We start from the raw sequence: 19,947 nt of genomic DNA, 5'->3' as shown, positions 1-19,947 counted from the left end.
CTCTATAACTGTCCTCACAATCTCGGAAAAATCCCTCAAAATTCTTCATGTTTCCTCAAAATCCCTCAAAATTCCACAAAGATCCCACAAAAATCCAGAAACATCCCACAAAATTCTATGCATCGTCTCAAAACCCTACCATATTAAATAAACATCCCACAAAATCTCGACAACTTTCCACACAATCTAGGAAAAATCTCACAAAATTCCTTATGTCTACTCCATATCCAAAAAAATTCCACAAAATTCCCGAAGCATCCCACAAAATTCCCAAAATTTTCTCAAAACCCTTCGAAATTCCAGTAATATCCTGCAAAACCTTGACAACTTTCCACACAGTCTCGGAAAAATCCATCTAAATTCTTCATGTCTCATCAAAATCCCCCAAAATTCCACAAAGATCCCACAAAATTCCAGAAACATCCCACAAAATTCTATGAATCGTCTCAAAACCCTACCATATTAAATAAACATCCCACAAAATCTCGACAACTTTCCACACAATCTAGGAAAAATCTCACAAAATTCCTTATGTCTACTCCATATCCAAAAAAAATTCCACAAAATTCCAGAAACATCCCCCTAAATTCTCAAAATCTTCTCAAAACCCTCCCAAATTCGAGAAACATCCCACAAAATCTTGACAACTTTCCACACAAACTAGGGAAAATCCATCAAAATTCTTCATGTCTAGTCAATATCCCCCAAAATTTTACAAAATTCCCAAAAAATTCCCAAAAAATTCCCAAAATCTTCTCAAAACCCTACCAGCTTCCAGAAACATCCCACAAAATCTTGACAACTTTCCACACAATCTAGGAAAAATCCATCAAGATGCCTTAAAATTCCAACAAAGACCCACAAAATTCCAGAAACATCGCACAAAATCTTGACAATTTTCGACACAGTCTAGGAAAAATCCATCAAAATTCTTCATGTCTCCTCAAAATCCTTCAAAATTCCACAAAGATCCCACAAAATTCCCGAAACATCCCACAAAATTCCCAAAATTTTCTCAAAACCCTTCGAAATTCCAGTATCATCCCGCAAAACCTTGACAACTTTCCACACAGTCTAGGAAAAATCCATCTAAATTCTTCATGTCTAGTCAATATCCCCAAAAATTTTACAAAATTCCCAAAAAATTCCCAAAATCTTCTCAAAACCCTACCAGCTTCCAGAAACATCCCACAAAATCTTGACAACTTTCCACACAATCTAGGAAAAATCCATCAAGATGCCTTAAAATTCCAAAAAAGTCCCACAAAATTCCAGAAACATCGCACAAAATCTTGACAATTTTCGACACAGTCTAGGAAAAATCCATCAAAATTCTTCATATCTCCTAAAAATCCAAAAAAATTCCACAAAAAATTCCCACAAAATTCCAGAAACATCCCACAAAATCTTGAGATCTTTCCACATAATCTCTGAAAAATCCCTCAAAATTCTTCAGGTTGCCTCAAAATCCCTCAAAATTCTCGAAATTACATGAAATTCGAGAAAGATTACACAAAATTCTCGAAATTTTCTCAAAACGCTACCAAATTCAAGAAACATCCCACAAAATCTTGACAATTTTCCACACAATCTAGGAAAACGCCATCTAAATTCTTCATGTCTCCTCAAAATCCCTCAAAATTCCACAAAGATCCCACAAAATTCCAGAAACATCCCACAAAATTCCCAAAATCTTCTCAAAACCCTACCATATTAAATAAACATCCCACAAAATCTCGACAACTTTCCACACAATCTAGGAAAAATCTCACAAAATTCCTTATGTCTACTCCATATCCAAAAAAATTCCACAAAATTCCCGAAGCATCCCACAAAATTCCCAAAATTTTCTCAAAACCCTTCGAAATTCCAGTAACATCCTGCAAAACCTTGACAACTTTCCACACAGTCTCGGAAAAATCAATCAAAATTCTTCATTTCTCATCATTATCCCTCAAAACTCCACAAAATTCCCACAAAATTCCAGAAACATCCCACAAAATTCCCAAAATCTTCTCAAAACCCTATCATATTCTAGAAACATCCCACAAAATCTTGCGAACTTTCCACATAATCTCGGAAAAATCCCTCAAAATTCTTCAGGTCGCCTCAAAATTCCTCAAAATTCCACAAAAATCCCTCAAAATTCCAGATACATCCCACAAAATCTTGACAACTTCCCCCACAAATTAGGAAAAATGCATCAAAATTCATCAAGTCATGTCAATATTTCACAAAATTCTACAGAAATCCCACAGAATTCCAGAAACATCCCACAAAATCTCCACAAATTGACACAAAATAAGAAAAATCCCTCAAAATTGTTCAAGTCTCCTCAGTATCCCAGAACATTGCAAAGAAATGCCACTAAATTCCAGGTAAATCTTGCAAAATAATTAAATTTTTTTCAAATACCCACGAAAATCCCACAAAATTTCTCAAACATCCCACAAATTGTGATAAACCTTGTGAAAACGCAACAAAATTCCAGAAACATTCTCAAAACTCTTCGAAATTCCAGAAACATCCCACAAAATCTCAACAACTTTCCACACAATCTCGGAAAAATCCATCAAAATGCCTTAAAATCCCACAAAAATAACACAAAATTCAAGAAACATCCCACAAAATCTTGAAAACTTTCCACACAGTCTAGGAAAAATCCATCAAAATTCTTCATGTCTCCTCAAAATCCCTCAAAATTCCACAGAGTTCCCACAAAATTCCAGAAACATCCCACAAAATTCTATGAATCTTCTCAAAACCCTACCAAATTCTAGAAACATCCCACAAAATCTCGACAATTTTCCACACAATCTAGGAAAAATCTCACAAAATTCCTTATGTCTACTCCATATCCAAAAAAATTCCACAAAATTCCCGAAACATCCCACACAATTCACAAAATCCTCTCGAAACCCTATCAAACTCCAGAAACATTCCACAAAATCTCGACAACTTTCCACACAGTCTCGGAAAAATCCGTCAAAATTCTTCATGTCTCCTCAATATCCCACAAAATTCCTAAAACATCTCCCTAAATTCTCAAAATCTTCTCAAAACCCTACCAAATTCGAGAAACATCCCACAAAATCTCAACGACTTTCCACACAATCTAGGGAAAATCCATCAAAATTCTTCATGTCTAGTCAATATCCTTCAAAATTTTAGAAAATTCCCAAAAAATTCCCAAAATCTTCTCAAAACCCTACCAGCTTCCAGAAACATCCCACAAAATCTTGACAACTTTCCACACAATCTTGTAAAAATCTATCAAAATTCTTCATGTCTCCACAATACCTAAAAAAATTCCAAAAACACCCCATAAAATCCCCGAAATCTTCTCAAACCCCTACCAAATTCCAGAATCATCCCACAAAATTCCATAAATCTTCTCAAAACCCTACCAAATTTTAGAAACAACCCACAAAATTCTCTAAATCTTCTCAAAACTCTTCGAAATTCTCGTAATAGCCCACAAAATCTTGAGAACTTTCCACACAATCTAGGAAAAACCCATCAAAATTCTTCTTGTCTCCTCAAATACCGCCGAATTCCACAAAAATCACACAAAATTCCCAAAATCTTCCCAAAACCGTACCAAACTCCAGCAACATCCAAGAAAATTCCAAAACTCTTCTCAAAACCCTTCGAAATTCTAGTAACATCCCACAAAATCTCTATAACTGTCCTCACAATCTCGGAAAAATCCCTCAAAATTCTTCATGTTTCCTCAAAATCCCTCAAAATTCCACAAAGATCCCACAAAAATCCAGAAACATCCCACAAAATTCTATGCATCGTCTCAAAACCCTACCATATTAAATAAACATCCCACAAAATCTCGACAACTTTCCACACAATCTAGGAAAAATCTCACAAAATTCCTTATGTCTACTCCATATCCAAAAAAATTCCACAAAATTCCCGAAACATCCCACAAAATTCCCAAAATTTTCTCAAAACCCTTCGAAATTCCAGTAACATCCCGCAAAACCTTGACAACTTTCCAAACAGACTCGGAAAAATCCATCTAAATTTTTCATGTCTCATCAAAATCCCTCAAAATTCCACAAAGATCCCACAAAATTCCAGAAACATCCCACAAAATTCCCAAAATCTTCTCAAAACCCTACCATATTCTAGAAACATCCCACAAAATCTTGCGAACTTTCCACACAATCTAGGAAAAATCTCACAAAATTCCTTATGTCTACTCCATATCCAAAAAAATTCCACAAAATTCCCGAAGCATCCCACAAAATTCCCAAAATTTTCTCAAAACCCTTCGAAATTCCAGTAACATCCTGCTAAACCTTGAAAACTTTCCACACAGTCTCGGAAAAATCAATCAAAATTCTTCATGTCTCATCATTATCCCTCAAAACTCCACAAAATTCCCACAAAATTCCAGAAACATCCCACAAAATTCCCAAAATCTTCTCAAAACCCTACCATATTCTAGAAACATCCCACAAAATCTTGCGAACTTTCCACACAATCTAGGAAAAATATCACAAAATTCATTATGTCTACTCCATATCCAAAAAAATTCCACAAAATTCCCGAAACATCCCAGACAATTCACAAAATCCTCTCGAAACCCTAACAAATTCCAGAAACATCCCACAAAAATCTCGACAACTTTCCACACAATCTAGTAAAAATCCGTCAAAATTCTTCATGTCTCCTCAATATCCCACAAAATTCCTAAAACATCCCCCTAAATTCTCAAAATCTTCTCAAAACCCTACCAGCTTCCAGAAACATCCCACAAAATCTTGACAACTTTCCACACAATCTAGGAAAAATCCATCAAGATGCCTTAAAATTCCAAAAAAGTCCCACAAAATTCCAGAAACATCGCACAAAATCTTGACAATTTTCGACACAGTCTAGGAAAAATCCATCAAAATTCTTCATATCTCCTAAAAATCCAAAAAAATTCCACAAAAAATTCCCACAAAATTCCAGAAACATCCCACAAAATCTTCTCAAAACCCTACCATATTCCAGAAACATCCCACAAAATCTTGAGAACTTTCCACATAATCTCTGAAAAATCCCTCAAAATTCTTCAGGTTGCCTCAAAATCCCTCAAAATTCCACAAAATTACATGAAATTCGAGAAAGATTACACAAAATTCTCGAAATTTTCTCAAAACGATACCAAATTCAAGAAACATCCCACAAAATCTTGACAATTTTCCAAACAGTCTAGGAAAAATCCATCAAAATTCTTCATGTCTCCTCAAAATCCCTCAAAATTCCACAAAGATCCCACAAAATTCCCAAAACATCCCACAAAATTGCCAAAATTTTCTCAAAACCCTTCGAAATTCCAGTAACATCCCGCAAAACCTTGACAACTTTCCACACAGTCTAGGAAAAATCCATCTAAATTCTTCATGTCTAGTCAATATCCTTCAAAATTTTAGAAAATTCCCAAAAAATTCCCAAAATCTTCTCAAAACCCTACCAGCTTCCAGAAACATCCCACAAAATCTTGACAACTTTCCACACAATCTTGTAAAAATCCATCCAAATTCTTCATGTCTCCAGAATACCTAAAAAAATTCCAAAAACACCCCATAAAATCCCCGAAATCTTCTCAAACCCCTACCAAATTCCAGAATCATCCCACAAAATTCCATAAATCTTCTCAAAACCCTACCAAATTTTAGAAACATCCCACAAAATTCTCTAAATCTTCTCAAAACTCTTCGAAATTCCCGTAATAGCCCACAAAATCTTGAGAACTTTCCACACAATCTAGGAAAAATCCATCAAAATTCTTCTTGTCTCCTCAAATACCGCCAAATTCCACAAAAATCACACAAAATTCCCAAAATCTTCTCAAAACCGTACCAAACTCCAGCAACATCCAAGAAAATTCCAAAACTCTTCTCAAAACCCTTCGAAATTCTAGTAACATCCCACAAAATCTCTATAACTGTCCTCACAATCTCGGAAAAATCCCTCAAAATTCTTCATGTTTCCTCAAAATCCCTCAAAATTCCACAAAGATCCCACAAAAATCCAGAAACATCCCACAAAATTCTATGCATCGTCTCAAAACCCTACCATATTAAATAAACATCCCACAAAATCTCGACAATTTTCCACACAATCTAGGAAAAATCTCACAAAATTCCTTATGTCTACTCCATATCCAAAAAAATTCCACAAAATTCCCGAAACATCCCACAAAATTCCCAAAATTTTCTCAAAACCCTTCGAAATTCCAGTAACATCCCGCAAAACCTTGACAACTTTCCAAACAGACTCGGAAAAATCCATCTAAATTTTTCATGTCTCATCAAAATCCCTCAAAATTCCACAAAGATCCCACAAAATTCCAGAAACATCCCACAAAATTCCCAAAATCTTCTCAAAACCCTACCATATTCTAGAAACATCCCACAAAATCTTGCGAACTTTCCACACAATCTAGGAAAAATCTCGCAAAATTCCTTATGTCTACTCCATATCCAAAAAAATTCCACAAAATTCCCGAAGCATCCCACAAAATTCCCAAAATTTTCTCAAAACCCTTCGAAATTCCAGTAACATCCTGCTAAACCTTGAAAACTTTCCACACAGTCTCGGAAAAATCAATCAAAATTCTTCATGTCTCATCATTATCCCTCAAAACTCCACAAAATTCCCACAAAATTCCAGAAACATCCCACAAAATTCCCAAAATCTTCTCAAAACCCTACCATATTCTAGAAACATCCCACAAAATCTTGCGAACTTTCCACACAATCTAGGAAAAATCTCACAAAATTCATTATGTCTACTCCATATCCAAAAAAATTCCACAAAATTCCCGAAACATCCCAGACAATTCACAAAATCCTCTCGAAACCCTAACAAATTCCAGAAACATCCCACAAAAATCTCGACAACTTTCCACACAATCTAGTAAAAATCCGTCAAAATTCTTCATGTCTCCTCAATATCCCACAAAATTCCTAAAACATCCCCCTAAATTCTCAAAATCTTCTCAAAACCCTACCAAATTCGAGAAACATCCCACAAAATCTTGACAACTTTCCACACAAACTAGGGAAAATCCATCAAAATTCTTCATGTCTAGTCAATATCCCCCAAAATTTTACAAAATTCCCAAAAAATTCCCAAAAAATTCCCAAAATCTTCTCAAAACCCTACCAGCTTCCAGAAACATCCCACAAAATCTTGACAACTTTCCACACAATCTAGGAAAAATCCATCAAGATGCCTTAAAATTCCAAAAAAGTCCCACAAAATTCCAGAAACATCGCACAAAATCTTGACAATTTTCGACACAGTCTAGGAAAAATCCATCAAAATTCTTCATATCTCCTAAAAATCCAAAAAAATTCCACAAAAAATTCCCACAAAATTCCAGAAACATCCCACAAAATCTTCTCAAAACCCTACCATATTCCAGAAACATCCCACAAAATCTTGAGAACTTTCCACATAATCTCTGAAAAATCCCTCAAAATTCTTCAGGTTGCCTCAAAATCCCTCAAAATTCCACAAAATTACATGAAATTCGAGAAAGATTACACAAAATTCTCGAAATTTTCTCAAAACGATACCAAATTCAAGAAACATCCCACAAAATCTTGACAATTTTCCAAACAGTCTAGGAAAAATCCATCAAAATTCTTCATGTCTCCTCAAAATCCCTCAAAATTCCACAAAGATCCCACAAAATTTCCGAAACATCCCACAAAATTGCCAAAATTTTCTCAAAACCCTTCGAAATTCCAGTAACATCCCGCAAAACCTTGACAACTTTCCACACAGTCTAGGAAAAATCCATCTAAATTCTTCATGTCTAGTCAATATCCTTCAAAATTTTAGAAAATTCCCAAAAAATTCCCAAAATCTTCTCAAAACCCTACCAGCTTCCAGAAACATCCCACAAAATCTTGACAACTTTCCACACAATCTTGTAAAAATCCATCAAAATTCTTCATGTCTCCAGAATACCTAAAAAAATTCCAAAAACACCCCATAAAATCCCCGAAATCTTCTCAAACCCCTACCAAATTCCAGAATCATCCCACAAAATTCCATAAATCTTCTCAAAACCCTACCAAATTTTAGAAACATCCCACAAAATTCTCTAAATCTTCTCAAAACTCTTCGAAATTCCCGTAATAGCCCACAAAATCTTGAGAACTTTCCACACAATCTAGGAAAAACCCATCAAAATTCTTCTTGTCTCCTCAAAAACCGCCAAATTCCACAAAAATCACACAAAATTCCCAAAATCTTCTCAAAACCGTACCAAACTCCAGCAACATCCAAGAAAATTCCAAAACTCTTCTCAAAACCCTTCGAAATTCTAGTAACATCCCACAAAATCTCTATAACTGTCCTCACAATCTCGGAAAAATCCCTCAAAATTCTTCATGTCTCCTCAATATCTCAAAAAATTCCAGAAACATCCCACAAAATCCCCGAAATCTTCTGAAAACCCTGCCAAATTACAGAAACATCCCTCAAAATTCCCAAAATCTTCTCTAAACCCTACCAAATTCCAGAAACATCCCACAAAATCTTCAGAACTTTTCACACTCTCTTGGAAATATCCCTCAAAATTCTTCACGTGTCCTCAATATCCCTCAAAATTCCCAAAAATTCCCACAAAACTCTTGAAACGTCCCACAAAATTCCTAAAATCTTCTCAGAACCCTACCAAATTCCAAAAACATTCCACAAAATTTGGACGCCTTTCCACACAATTTAGGAAAAATCCCTCAAAATTCTTCATATCTCTTCAATATCCCCAAAAAATATTCCACAAAATTCCCGCAAAATTCCTGAAACATCCCACAAAATTAGCGAAATCTTCTCAAAACTCTTCGAAATTTCAGTAACATCACACAAAATCTTGACAAATTTCCACACAATCTACGAAAAATCCGTCAAAACTCTTCATGTCTCCTCAAAAATCCCTCAAAATTCTAAAAAAACCCAAAGAAATTCTGGAAAAATCCCTCAAAAATTCCCAAAATCTTCTCAAAACCCTACCAAATTGTAGAAATATCCCACAAAATCTTGAAAACTTTCCACACAATCTCAGAAAAATCCATCAAAATTCTTCAGGTCTCCTCAAAATTCCCAAATAATTCCAGAAACATCCCACAAAATCCCCGAAATCTTCTCAAAACCCTACCAAATTCCAGAAGCTTCCTACAGAAACGAGAAAACTTTTCAACACAATCTAGGAAAAATCACTCAAAATTCTTCATGTCTCTTCAAAATTAAACAAAAATTCCACAAAATTGCAGAAAAATCCGACAAAATTCCTGAAATCTTCTCAAAACCCTACCAAATTCCAGGAATATGCAACAAAATCGTGTCAAGTTTACCCACAATCTCGGAAAAATCCATCAAAATTCTTCAAGTAAATTCACTATCCCACAAAAATCCAGAAACATCAAAGAAAATTCTTGGAATCTTCTCAAAACCCTACCAAATTCCAGAAACATCCCACAAAATCTTGACAAATTTCCACACAATATCGGAAAAATCCATCAAAATTCTTCAAGTCCCCTCAATATCCCACAAAATTCTAGAAAATCACACAAAATTCCAGAAACGTCCCACAAAATTACAGAAATCTTCTCCAAACCCTACCAAATTCCAGAAACATCCCACAAAATCTTGACAACTTTCCACACAATCTCAGAAAAATCCATCAAAACTCCAATTTCACAGGCCTATTTAACATTTGATCCATCAAAATCAGTCCTTTGCTTTGTATTTTGGAAACTTGTTCATCTTGGGGAATTTGTCATCTCCTCAGGGCATTGAAGGTCAATCAAATGCTGCAGGTTTCATTCTTTCTTTAATATGGTCTGTGTGCTGGAGTTTGACTCTTAAGCAGAGCTAATTGTTAATTTTGCAGCCTAGCAGTTCTACTGTGGGGCTCTGGGCAGGTCAATTCACTTGAGAATGATGGGTAAATCAGCTCCTGGGAAGATGTGCACTGCCTGGCCCCGATGCTTCAGCATGCTTGAGGTCAGCTTGGCTGTCTCCGACTGTCTAATAATAATGCAGAATAATAGAATTAAGTATTCATTTTAATTGCTGATCACTAAGATTTGTTTTCATCTAAATCTGCGTGCTAGTTTCTAAACCACTACAGTCTGTTTCATCAATGACCTTCCAGATTTTTGCTTTCAAGTTTCTGCCGATCTCATTTTCTCGCCTGTCCCTGGGAGAGGAAGGGATGATGGCTGGAGGTTTGGCAGTCAGCGAGGGCCTGGCCACCACTACAGTTCTGGACTCTCAGCCTTGGAGATGTGATCAGGAATTGGCTGTTAGTTCCCAGTTTTGTATTGCAAAGACTGACCATGCTGCCAGCACTGTGTTTTATGAGTGAATTTTCATTTGGTCAAACTCCAAAGCAGCCTTAATTTTAAGGTGGAATTCTTTGTGGATGAGGCTGTGAAGAACATGGTGTTTATACTCCCATCCTACCGGCAGTACAGTAAAACAACTCCTAACGGATTTGGTAATAAAGACCTAGTTTTTCTTAACTAAACCTGCCCTAGCAAAATTCATAAGCTGGTGATAGCTATCTCTGGAGTAGAAAATCTTTATTGAGTTTATGGACAATTTAATATACTTTGTCAAGCTTTGCTGCTTAGTTTCTGTTTATCCAGAGACACTTGGGGCTACCTTTGCTTCTTAAGGGATTAAACTAGCAAGCACTTAGAATCAGATTTTGGGAAGATGGGTGCAGGAGACCTTGTAATTCACTTCAGAAAAATATAATAATGATGAACACTTCAGAAGGAAATGATAGTATTTGACATAATATGTGAAATGCTTTCAAGTTATTTTTTAGTTTTTCTTTAATTTTTAATCCTGGATAAATTAAATGAGGCTTTTGGGGAAAGCATGAGCTGGAATTTATATTGTATTTATATTGCCCCGCCGTCACCGAGGACAGGGCTGTCCAAAGAAGTTGATGCAGCTGCTGAGGCAGAACCGTGACCTGATGCAGCTGCACCTTCGTTACTGCTCTCAGCCGAGGCCAAGAACCAAGTCAGCGGCAAAAGTGGGCATTGGGAGGAGACTCCGCATCTCCCCTCAGTTCTGACCTCCAGAGCGTCAAATCAGCTCTTTGACTCACAGCTCACCACAGACCTCGAAACAGGAGGCAAAGATCTACACCAATTGGCCTTTCACAACTTCTCACCCATCTATTACCTTTCTGTGGCCAGCTTCAGAAAATGGGGGGGAAGCCATTCCAAAGAACACGACCAGGGAAATCACACAGCACTCGGGACTTTTTCCAGACATCAAATTTTTAATGGATGATGTGAAGTAACACAGAAGCAATTCCTGTCCACAGAAAAAAAGATTTCAAATGTTTTTGTCTCAAAGGCAATCACTGGATGTTGAAAATTTCTGCTGCTGAAAGTTACATTAGGTCCTCAACACTGAGCAATCAATATCCCCACAATCTAAACTGTGAAATTACCACCTCGGCAAGGAGAAAATTTTCAGGATTTGCAACTCATCTCAAAACTTCAGTAGAACTGAACCAGCAGAATTTCCCTGAGATGCCATTGTGTTCTGGAACCCCTCAAATACTCACTAAAACAGACTTTACTTTCAGTAGGACAGCTGTTGATGAAAATCTGCGGTAAAACCTATGAGAAGTGGCCATGTGCACGCATCTTCCTTCCCACAGCAGGCACAATCAAATCCTCCTTTGGATGGCCTCAAAGTTGAGCAGCACTCATTGGCACAGCCTCTTCTCCCACAGACAGGCCAGTGAGCAACACGGCAGCGCCAGCCAGATGGGCAAGGACAAGAGAGAGCAGATGCCAACAAGGCTTTGAAGCTGTGCCAAGGGAGGTTTACGCTGGGCGTTGGCAAGAACTTGTGCCCAGAAAGGGCCATTAGATCCTGCAATGGCCTGACAGGGGGCTGCTGGAGTCATCCTTGTGGCAGGTGGGCAAGGCAAGCCAGGCCGCAGCGCTCGGGCCCCGCTCTGCTGGCCATGCTTGCCGCCATGGCTCACAGGTTGGACTCAACATTCTCTCAGGGCTCTCTGAGGCCAGGGCGTTCTGTGCTTCTGTGACATCACAGCCTCTGGCGACGGCACGGTGCCTGGCAACTGTCGCCAGCTGTTGCTGCGCCCCAGAGCCCAGGCAGACCTGCTTGCAGAGAGACGCCCAGAGCCTCTGTGCTGCCGGCAGAGCTCTATGGCTGCTCACGGCTCTTCCTCGCTGCTGCAGCTTTACGTGCTGCTGCTCTTGGCCCATCCCCTCGACCCTTCCAGCAAACTCGAGCAGAGCACGGATGCCTCTCCTATCCTTCCGGAGGATTTCTACCCGGAGGAGACGGACCCTGAGCAGATCCTGTGGGTGTCCTGGGCAGTCCTGCTGGTTGGCGTGCTCATCATAGGCATGGCCATGGGATGGGCCCTTGAGAGAAGATTTCAGAGATGCTGGGGAGAGGTGAGGCGGGGCTGGGGGGTCAGGGAGGCGGGATGGGGCAGACCTTGAGGGCCTCTTGGGCACCCTTTGGCCAATGCCCTGCGGCAGAAGGGGCCTGAGCTCCTGGCTGGGGAATCCGGCCCAGGGGCTGAGCCCCATGGACAGCACCAAGCAGAGGCGGCCAGAGCTCTGCATGCTGCAGCCTCTTCCCCGGGGCAGCCCAGCCCAACTGAGCCCGAGTCTCTGTCTCCGAGGCCAAAGGCAGCCCCACTTTGTGGGTGCCGGCCCCGCTCTGCCCCTCTGCCTCTTCCATGGGGATCCCTGCGCTTTGCCTTGCAGCGGAATCTCCGGAGCCCTTCAGGCCGTGCAGGGCCCCGCCGCCATCGAAGACACGGCTGTCCAAAGAAGTTGATGCAGCTGCTGAGGCACAACCGTGACTTGATGCAGTTGTGCCTTCGCTCTCAGCCGAGACCAACAACCAAGACGGCGGCAAAAGAGGGCATTGGCAGGAGACTCCGCACCTCCCCGCAGCTCTGACCTCCAGTGCGGCACTCTGTCTTCAGAACATTACGGGGAATGTGTGACCAGTGCCCAGCCCAGGCACTGTGACGTTCCCCATCTTAGAAGTTAGCCACACCCCTATTGTTAGTTGTAGGATTCCCCACCACGTTTCCCCCAAGAAGTTGACCTTTCCCTTAGTGTTCAGTTCTAAACAGTTGAAGTATTGAAGTATTTTAGGCTTAAGATTCTTACCCCATAGTCTTCAAGTAACGTTGTAGTGTAGATTTTAGAAGTAGTCAAGTGAATAAAGTTCACGTTTTCTACACATTGCTGTGTCATTTTCTTGATGTTGCACCTGAGACCTGGGGACTCCTTGAGAGATGGGTTTGCATGGCAGCTCCAGACTGCCTGCAATGGAGAGCCCGAGTGCCCCAGCAGGGTTTGCAAGAGTATGGAGGGCAGCGGGAAAGAAGAAGGTGGCCAATATTCACCTGCCTCCACCTTCCAAGGAAGCTTGGAGTCAAACCCTGTCTGCACGTCAGGGGGGACCCTAAAGGCCCCGGCAGGCATCAGGATGGCCCCAGGACGGGGGGCTCGCAGGACTCTGGGGCACCATGAAAGGAGCAGGATCATCCCTGGAATGCTGGGAGAGAAATGCAGAGACGTCTCCCCTGGGATCCAGGCAAGGGCTGAATTCAGGCAGGCAATTAGATCCACAGGCTGCCTGGGCTATGGCAGCTATCAGTCCTGCTTCATAGATTTCTGGGGGGAGTTTATCTATATAGATCTGTATTTAGTTCTTTCTATTTATCCTGTTGACCCTCCAAATAGGATTAGATTTCATTTGCCTACAAAACATCCGTTTTTTGATTTGTAGGAATCAACCATCTGTGCTCCCAGTTTCAATGACTTCTCTCAAATTCATTCTGCATCTTGCTCCTTTACAGCACCATCAAATACCTCTGTTAAATAAAAAGAGTATCAGTGGAAGGACGACAATCTTGTTGCTTTCTGAAGAAAGTTAACTTTGATGACATATCTACTTTTAAAAATCCCATAGGAATAAAACTTACAGATCAGCTTTAGAATTTCAGAAGCTGGTTCAGAAGCTCAACTCTTCCACACCACTTTACTTTTTGGGGACATTCAGCAGCAATAGCAAACAAGCACAGCAAAGAAATGGAAGAAGAAATGCAGATCATCATCAGCAGACCACCTAGCAAAATCCATTTTAAATACAGCTCCAAGTTCTCAAAGAGCAAGTGTGAAGTGTAAATGGAGACACTCACACCAAATTACTACCAGTTGGTACTTTTGGCATTTCCACTGGCTTTCCTCTTCACTTTTTTATCTCTCACCTAAGGGAAGAGAAAAAAACCCAAACAAACACAACCTTTCAGGCAGAGAAAAGATGTGGTTGCTCTTGAAGAAAGCATTTGATTCTGCCTGTAGAAGAACCTGTTGGGAAAAATAGTAGCTTTTAGCAAAATGCCACTGTGCTCTTGCACTTGTTCTACCACTGTGAGAAAGAACAGGCACGTCTGTAAGGCTCCTGCAGCTCACCCTGGCTGAGGGTCATTGACCACTTATCACTGCAGGGGTCACTGGCAATAACGATGGTGGAAAATGTGGAGGGAGCTGGATAAATAAATGCTTGCCATTGCCTTAGCAGAAAAAAACCCCATCAAAAACAACCCACCCTCAAAACAAAGCAATGAAAATAGTTTGCCTCTGAATGAAAAGAACTTCAATTAACCATATGATGTCTGCTTTTGGTTCAGCATTCATCAATCTGAATTTGAATATGCATAGGGTAATTCAAGGTAACTGAAGCTTAAAGATCATGTCTATTTACTTGTGCATAGCCTATACTGAAGCACATTAGAAAGCCGTGTTTTGCTTGAAATCTGCGCGGTATTAACTTCATTCCCTCTTATACTCACTAGGTAATTAAATACATGAAGAAACAGATTTTTTTTTTTTATTAAGAATGCATTATAAATTAGGAAGGCATGGCTTTATCAGTCTGCTGATACCAACATTACTCAGCTAAGTTGAAAGTATTAACACAAGAACTTGATGACAGAAGCAATGTTCATCAGAGCCTCAACAATAAAGTTGCAGTTCCAAGTTTTTCAGATGTCCTACACTTGCTAAGGCATCTCCAGAAAGAAGAGTCACCAGAAAATAGCAGCGGAAATTTGAAACCCATTTCTCTTTTGTTTTTTTTTTTTTTTTCAGGACTTTCTTGTGGGCAACAGAAAACTCCTAATATGTGGAATGAAATGTAGTTTTTATGCCAGAGTCATGAGTCATCCCCTCAGTTCCAACCTGATCCAATGGTCACTTGAATCTTGGAAAGGGTCAAATCAGCAATATGAAATTTCAATTGTATTCATGAAAGTAGCTCTTTTTTCTCCATTCCCCTCCCTCTCCCAAATATATCAACACCAAGTGAGAAAGGCTCGATTAGAAAGATAATTATTACAGAATTAAACATGGACATAGCTAGTTTGCTACAAGTTCCAGCAGATAGAGAAACGAGAGCAGAATCAGAGGTTATCAAACTCAATATAAAATCCAGCTCATGCTTTCCCCAAAAGCCTCGTTTAATTTATCCAGGATTAAAAATAAAAGAAAAATGAAAAAATCATATAAAAGCATTTCACATAGTATGTCAAATACTATCATTGCCATCTGAAATGTTCATCATTATTATGTTTTCCCATAGTAAATTACAAGGTCTCCTGCACCCATCTTCCCAATATCTGATTCTAAGTGCTTGCTAGTTTAATCCCTTAGGAAGCAAAAGTAGCCCCAAGTGTCTCTGGACAAACAGAAACTAAACAACAAAGCTTGACAACATATATTAAATTGTCAATAAACTCAATAAAGATTTTCCATGCCAGAGATAGCTATCACCAGCTTATGAATTTTGCTAGGGCAGGTTTAGTGAAGAAAAACTAGGTCTTTATTACCAAATCAGTTAGGAGTTGTTTTACTGTACTGCCGGTAGGATGGGAGTATAAACACCATATTCTTCACAGCCTCATCCACAAAGAATTCCACCTTAAAATTAAGGCTGCTTTGGAGTTTGACCAAATGAAAATTCACTCATAAAACAGTGCTGCCAGCATGGTCAGTCTTTGCAATACAAAACTGGGAACTAACAGCCGATTCCTGATCACATCTCCAAGGCTGAGAGTCCAGAACTGTAGTGGTGGCCAGGCCCTCGCTGACTGCCAAACCTCCAGCCATCATCCCTTCCTCTCCCAGGGACAGGCGAGAAAATGAGATCGGCAGAAACTAGAAAGCTTAAGCTAAAATCAAGAAGGTCATTGATGAAACAGACTGTAGTGGTTTAGAAACTAGCACGCGGATTTAGATGAAAAGAAATCTTATTGATCAGCAATTAAAATGAATACTTAATTCTATTATTCTGCATATTATTAGACAGTCTGAGACAGCCAAGCTGACCTCAAGCATGCTGAAGCATCGGGGCCAGGCAGTGCACAGCTTCCCAGGAGCTGATTTACCCATCGTTCTCAAGTGAATTGACCTGCCCAGAGCCCCACAGTAGAACTGCTAGGCTGCAAAATAAAAAATGAGTTCTGCTTAAGAGTCAAACTCCAGCACATAGACCATATTAAAGGAAGAATGAAACCTGCAGCATTTGATGGACCTTCAATACCCTGAGGAGATGACAAATACCCCAAGATGAACAAGTTTCCAAAACACAAATCAAAGGACTGATTTTGATGGATAAAATGTTAAATAGGCCTGTGAAGTTGGAGTTGTTAGGTTGCACATGAAAGAAGGGAAAAAAACCACACCCCAACCCTCAAATGCAATTTTAGATCCCTCTTGGAAAATTTGCTTTAAAAAGAGAGGAATAGATACAATCTTCCCCTCACCTGGAGATTTTAATGAATTCAAGCGAGAAAAGAACCTCTTTTGACACCAACCATCCTTAGTAGCAACATTTTGCAGCACGCAATTTGCAAAAGTTAACCTGCCAGGCAATAATACAGAAAAGAAAAATGAAAAGGAGGGCAAGGAAAATCATCTTCTGCTGAAACTGCTCTTCTACAAAAACAAAGTGATATTAAGATTCAGCCCGTGAAGAACACATACCTCAACCATGAGAGAAAAACACAATTCTTAAAAATTTCTTTGCTACATTAGAGATAGAAAATTGACTACAAATCAGGTGTTCAGTACTTGTTGCTTGTTCAGTACTCAGACATCATAATTACTACCACAATATTAGAAGAACAATCCAATAGACATATCCCAGGGATGCATTTTAATTCATTTGCTGGTGCCAGCCATGCTGTGCTTTGGTTCTATCCATCCATCCTGCTGCAAAAAGGTTCAATTGTGTTTTCACCAGCTGAGACAAATCAGCTCTTTGACTCACAGCTCACCACAGACCTCGAAACAGGAGGCAAAGATCTACACCAGTTGGCCTTTCACAACTTCTCACCCATCTATTACCTTTCTGTGGCCAGCTTCAGAAAATGGGGGGGAAGCCATTCCAAAGAACACGACCAAGGAAATCACACAGCACTCGGGACTTTTTCCAGACATCAAATTTTTAATGGATGATGTGAAGTAACACAGAAGCAATTCCTGTCCACAGAAAAAAAGATTTCAAATGTTTTTGTCTCAAAGACAATCACTGGATGTTGAAAATTTCTGCTGCTGAAAGTTACATTAAGTCCTCAACACTGAGCAATCAATATCCCCACAATCTAAACTGTGAAATTACCACCTCGGCAAGGAGAAAATTTTCAGGATTTGCAACTCATCTCAAAACTTCAGTAGAACTGAACCAGCAGAATTTCCCTGAGATGCCATTGTGTTCTGGAACCCCTCAAATACTCACTAAAACAGACTTTACTTTCAGTAGGACAGCTGTTGATGAAAATCTGCGGTAAAACCTATGGGAAGTGGCCATGTGCACGCATCTTCCTTCCCACAGCAGGCACAATCAAATCCTCCTTTGAATGGCCTCAAAGTTGAGCAGCACTCATTGGCACAGCCTCTTCTCCCACAGACAGGCCAGTGAGCAACACGGCAGCGCCAGCCAGATGGGCAAGGACAAGAGAGAGCAGATGCCAACAAGGCTTTGAAGCTGTGCCAAGGGAGGTTTACGCTGGGCGTTGGCAAGAACTTGTGCCCAGAAAGGGCCATTAGATCCTGCAATGGCCTGACAGGGGGCTGCTGGAGTCATCCTTGTGGCAGGTGGGCAAGGCAAGCCAGGCCGCAGCGCTCGGGCCCCGCTCTGCTGGCCATGCTTGCCGCCATGGCTCACAGGTTGGACTCAACATTCTCTCAGGGCTCTCTGAGGCCAGGGCGTTCTGTGCTTCTGTGACATCACAGCCTCTGGCGACGGCACGGTGCCTGGCAACTGTCGCCAGCTGTTGCTGCGCCCCAGAGCCCAGGCAGACCTGCTTGCAGAGAGACGCCCAGAGCCTCTGTGCTGCCGGCAGAGCTCTATGGCTGCTCACGGCTCTTCCTCGCTGCTGCAGCTTTACGTGCTGCTGCTCTTGGCCCATCCCCTCGACCCTTCCAGCAAACTCGAGCAGAGCACGGATGCCTCTCCTATCCTTCCGGAGGATTTCTACCCGGAGGAGACGGACCCTGAGCAGATCCTGTGGGTGTCCTGGGCAGTCCTGCTGGTTGGCGTGCTCATCATAGGCATGGCCATGGGATGGGCCCTTGAGAGAAGATTTCAGAGATGCTGGGGAGAGGTGAGGCGGGGCTGGGGGGTCAGGGAGGCGGGATGGGGCAGACCTTGAGGGCCTCTTGGGCACCCTTTGGCCAATGCCCTGCGGCAGAAGGGGCCTGAGCTCCTGGCTGGGGAATCCGGCCCAGGGGCTGAGCCCCATGGACAGCACCAAGCAGAGGCGGCCAGAGCTCTGCATGCTGCAGCCTCTTCCCCGGGGCAGCCCAGCCCAACTGAGCCCGAGTCTCTGTCTCCGAGGCCAAAGGCAGCCCCACTTTGTGGGTGCCGGCCCCGCTCTGCCCCTCTGCCTCTTCCATGGGGATCCCTGCGCTTTGCCTTGCAGCGGAATCTCCGGAGCCCTTCAGGCCGTGCAGGGCCCCGCCGCCATCGAAGACACGGCTGTCCAAAGAAGTTGATGCAGCTGCTGAGGCACAACCGTGACTTGATGCGGTTGTGCCTTCGCTCTCAGCCGAGACCAACAACCAAGACGGCGGCAAAAGAGGGCATTGGCAGGAGACTCCGCACCTCCCCGCAGCTCTGACCTCCAGCGTGGCACTCCGAATTCATAACCTTACGGGGAATGTGTGACCAGTGCCCAGCCCAGGCACTGCGACTTTCCCCATCTTAGAAGTTAGCCACACCCCTATTGTTAGTTGTAGGATTCCCCACCACGTTTCCCCCAAGAAGTTGACCTTTCCCTTAGTGTTCAGTTCTAAACAGTTGAAGTATTGAAGTATTTTAGGCTTAAGATTCTTACCCCATAGTCTTCAAGTAACGTTGTAGTGTAGATTTTAGAAGTAGTCAAGTGAATAAAGTTCACGTTTTCTACACGTTGCTGTGTCATTGTCTTGATGTTGCACCTGAGACCTGGGGACTCCTTGAGAGATGGGTTTGCATGGCAGCTCCAGACTGCCTGCAATGGAGAGCCCGAGTGCCCCAGCAGGGTTTGCAAGAGTATGGAGGGCAGCGGGAAAGAAGAAGGTGGCCAATATTCACCTGCCTCCACCTTCCAAGGAAGCTTGGAGTCAAACCCTGTCTGCACGTCAGGGGGGACCCTAAAGGCCCCGGCAGGCATCAGGATGGCCCCAGGACGGGGGGCTCGCAGGACTCTGGGGCACCATGAAAGGAGCAGGATCATCCCTGGAATGCTGGGAGAGAAATGCAGAGACGTCTCCCCTGGGATCCAGGCAAGGGCTGAATTCAGGCAGGCAATTAGATCCACAGGCTGCCTGGGCTATGGCAGCTATCAGT

At 41.4% G+C, this 19,947-nt stretch overlaps 1 protein-coding gene and 1 long non-coding RNA gene across 2 annotated transcripts; both read left to right on the top strand.

Moving 5' to 3' along the window:
* Positions 1-12,156: 12,156 nt before the first annotated feature.
* LOC147645512 (uncharacterized) lies at positions 12,157-13,292 on the top strand. The gene is made up of 2 exons (XR_015282308.1): positions 12,157-12,485; positions 12,804-13,292. It is a non-coding gene; the product is annotated as an uncharacterized LOC147645512 (long non-coding RNA).
* Positions 13,293-15,188: 1,896 nt separating this feature from the next.
* Positions 15,189-19,526, top strand: LOC147645511 (uncharacterized). Its single transcript, XM_086874544.1, has 2 exons — positions 15,189-18,721; positions 19,040-19,526. Exons 1-2 carry the CDS (start codon positions 18,467-18,469, stop codon positions 19,235-19,237), a joined length of 453 nt encoding a protein of 150 aa, XP_086730670.1. The 5' UTR covers positions 15,189-18,466; the 3' UTR covers positions 19,238-19,526.
* Positions 19,527-19,947: the final 421 nt, after the last annotated feature.

Source organism: Cyanistes caeruleus, unplaced genomic scaffold (assembly GCF_971803275.1).
Source record: "Cyanistes caeruleus unplaced genomic scaffold, bCyaCae1.hap1.1 HAP1_SCAFFOLD_253, whole genome shotgun sequence".
Taxonomy (NCBI): domain Eukaryota; kingdom Metazoa; phylum Chordata; class Aves; order Passeriformes; family Paridae; genus Cyanistes; species Cyanistes caeruleus.
This window is presented reverse-complemented; position numbering and strand designations above follow the sequence as displayed.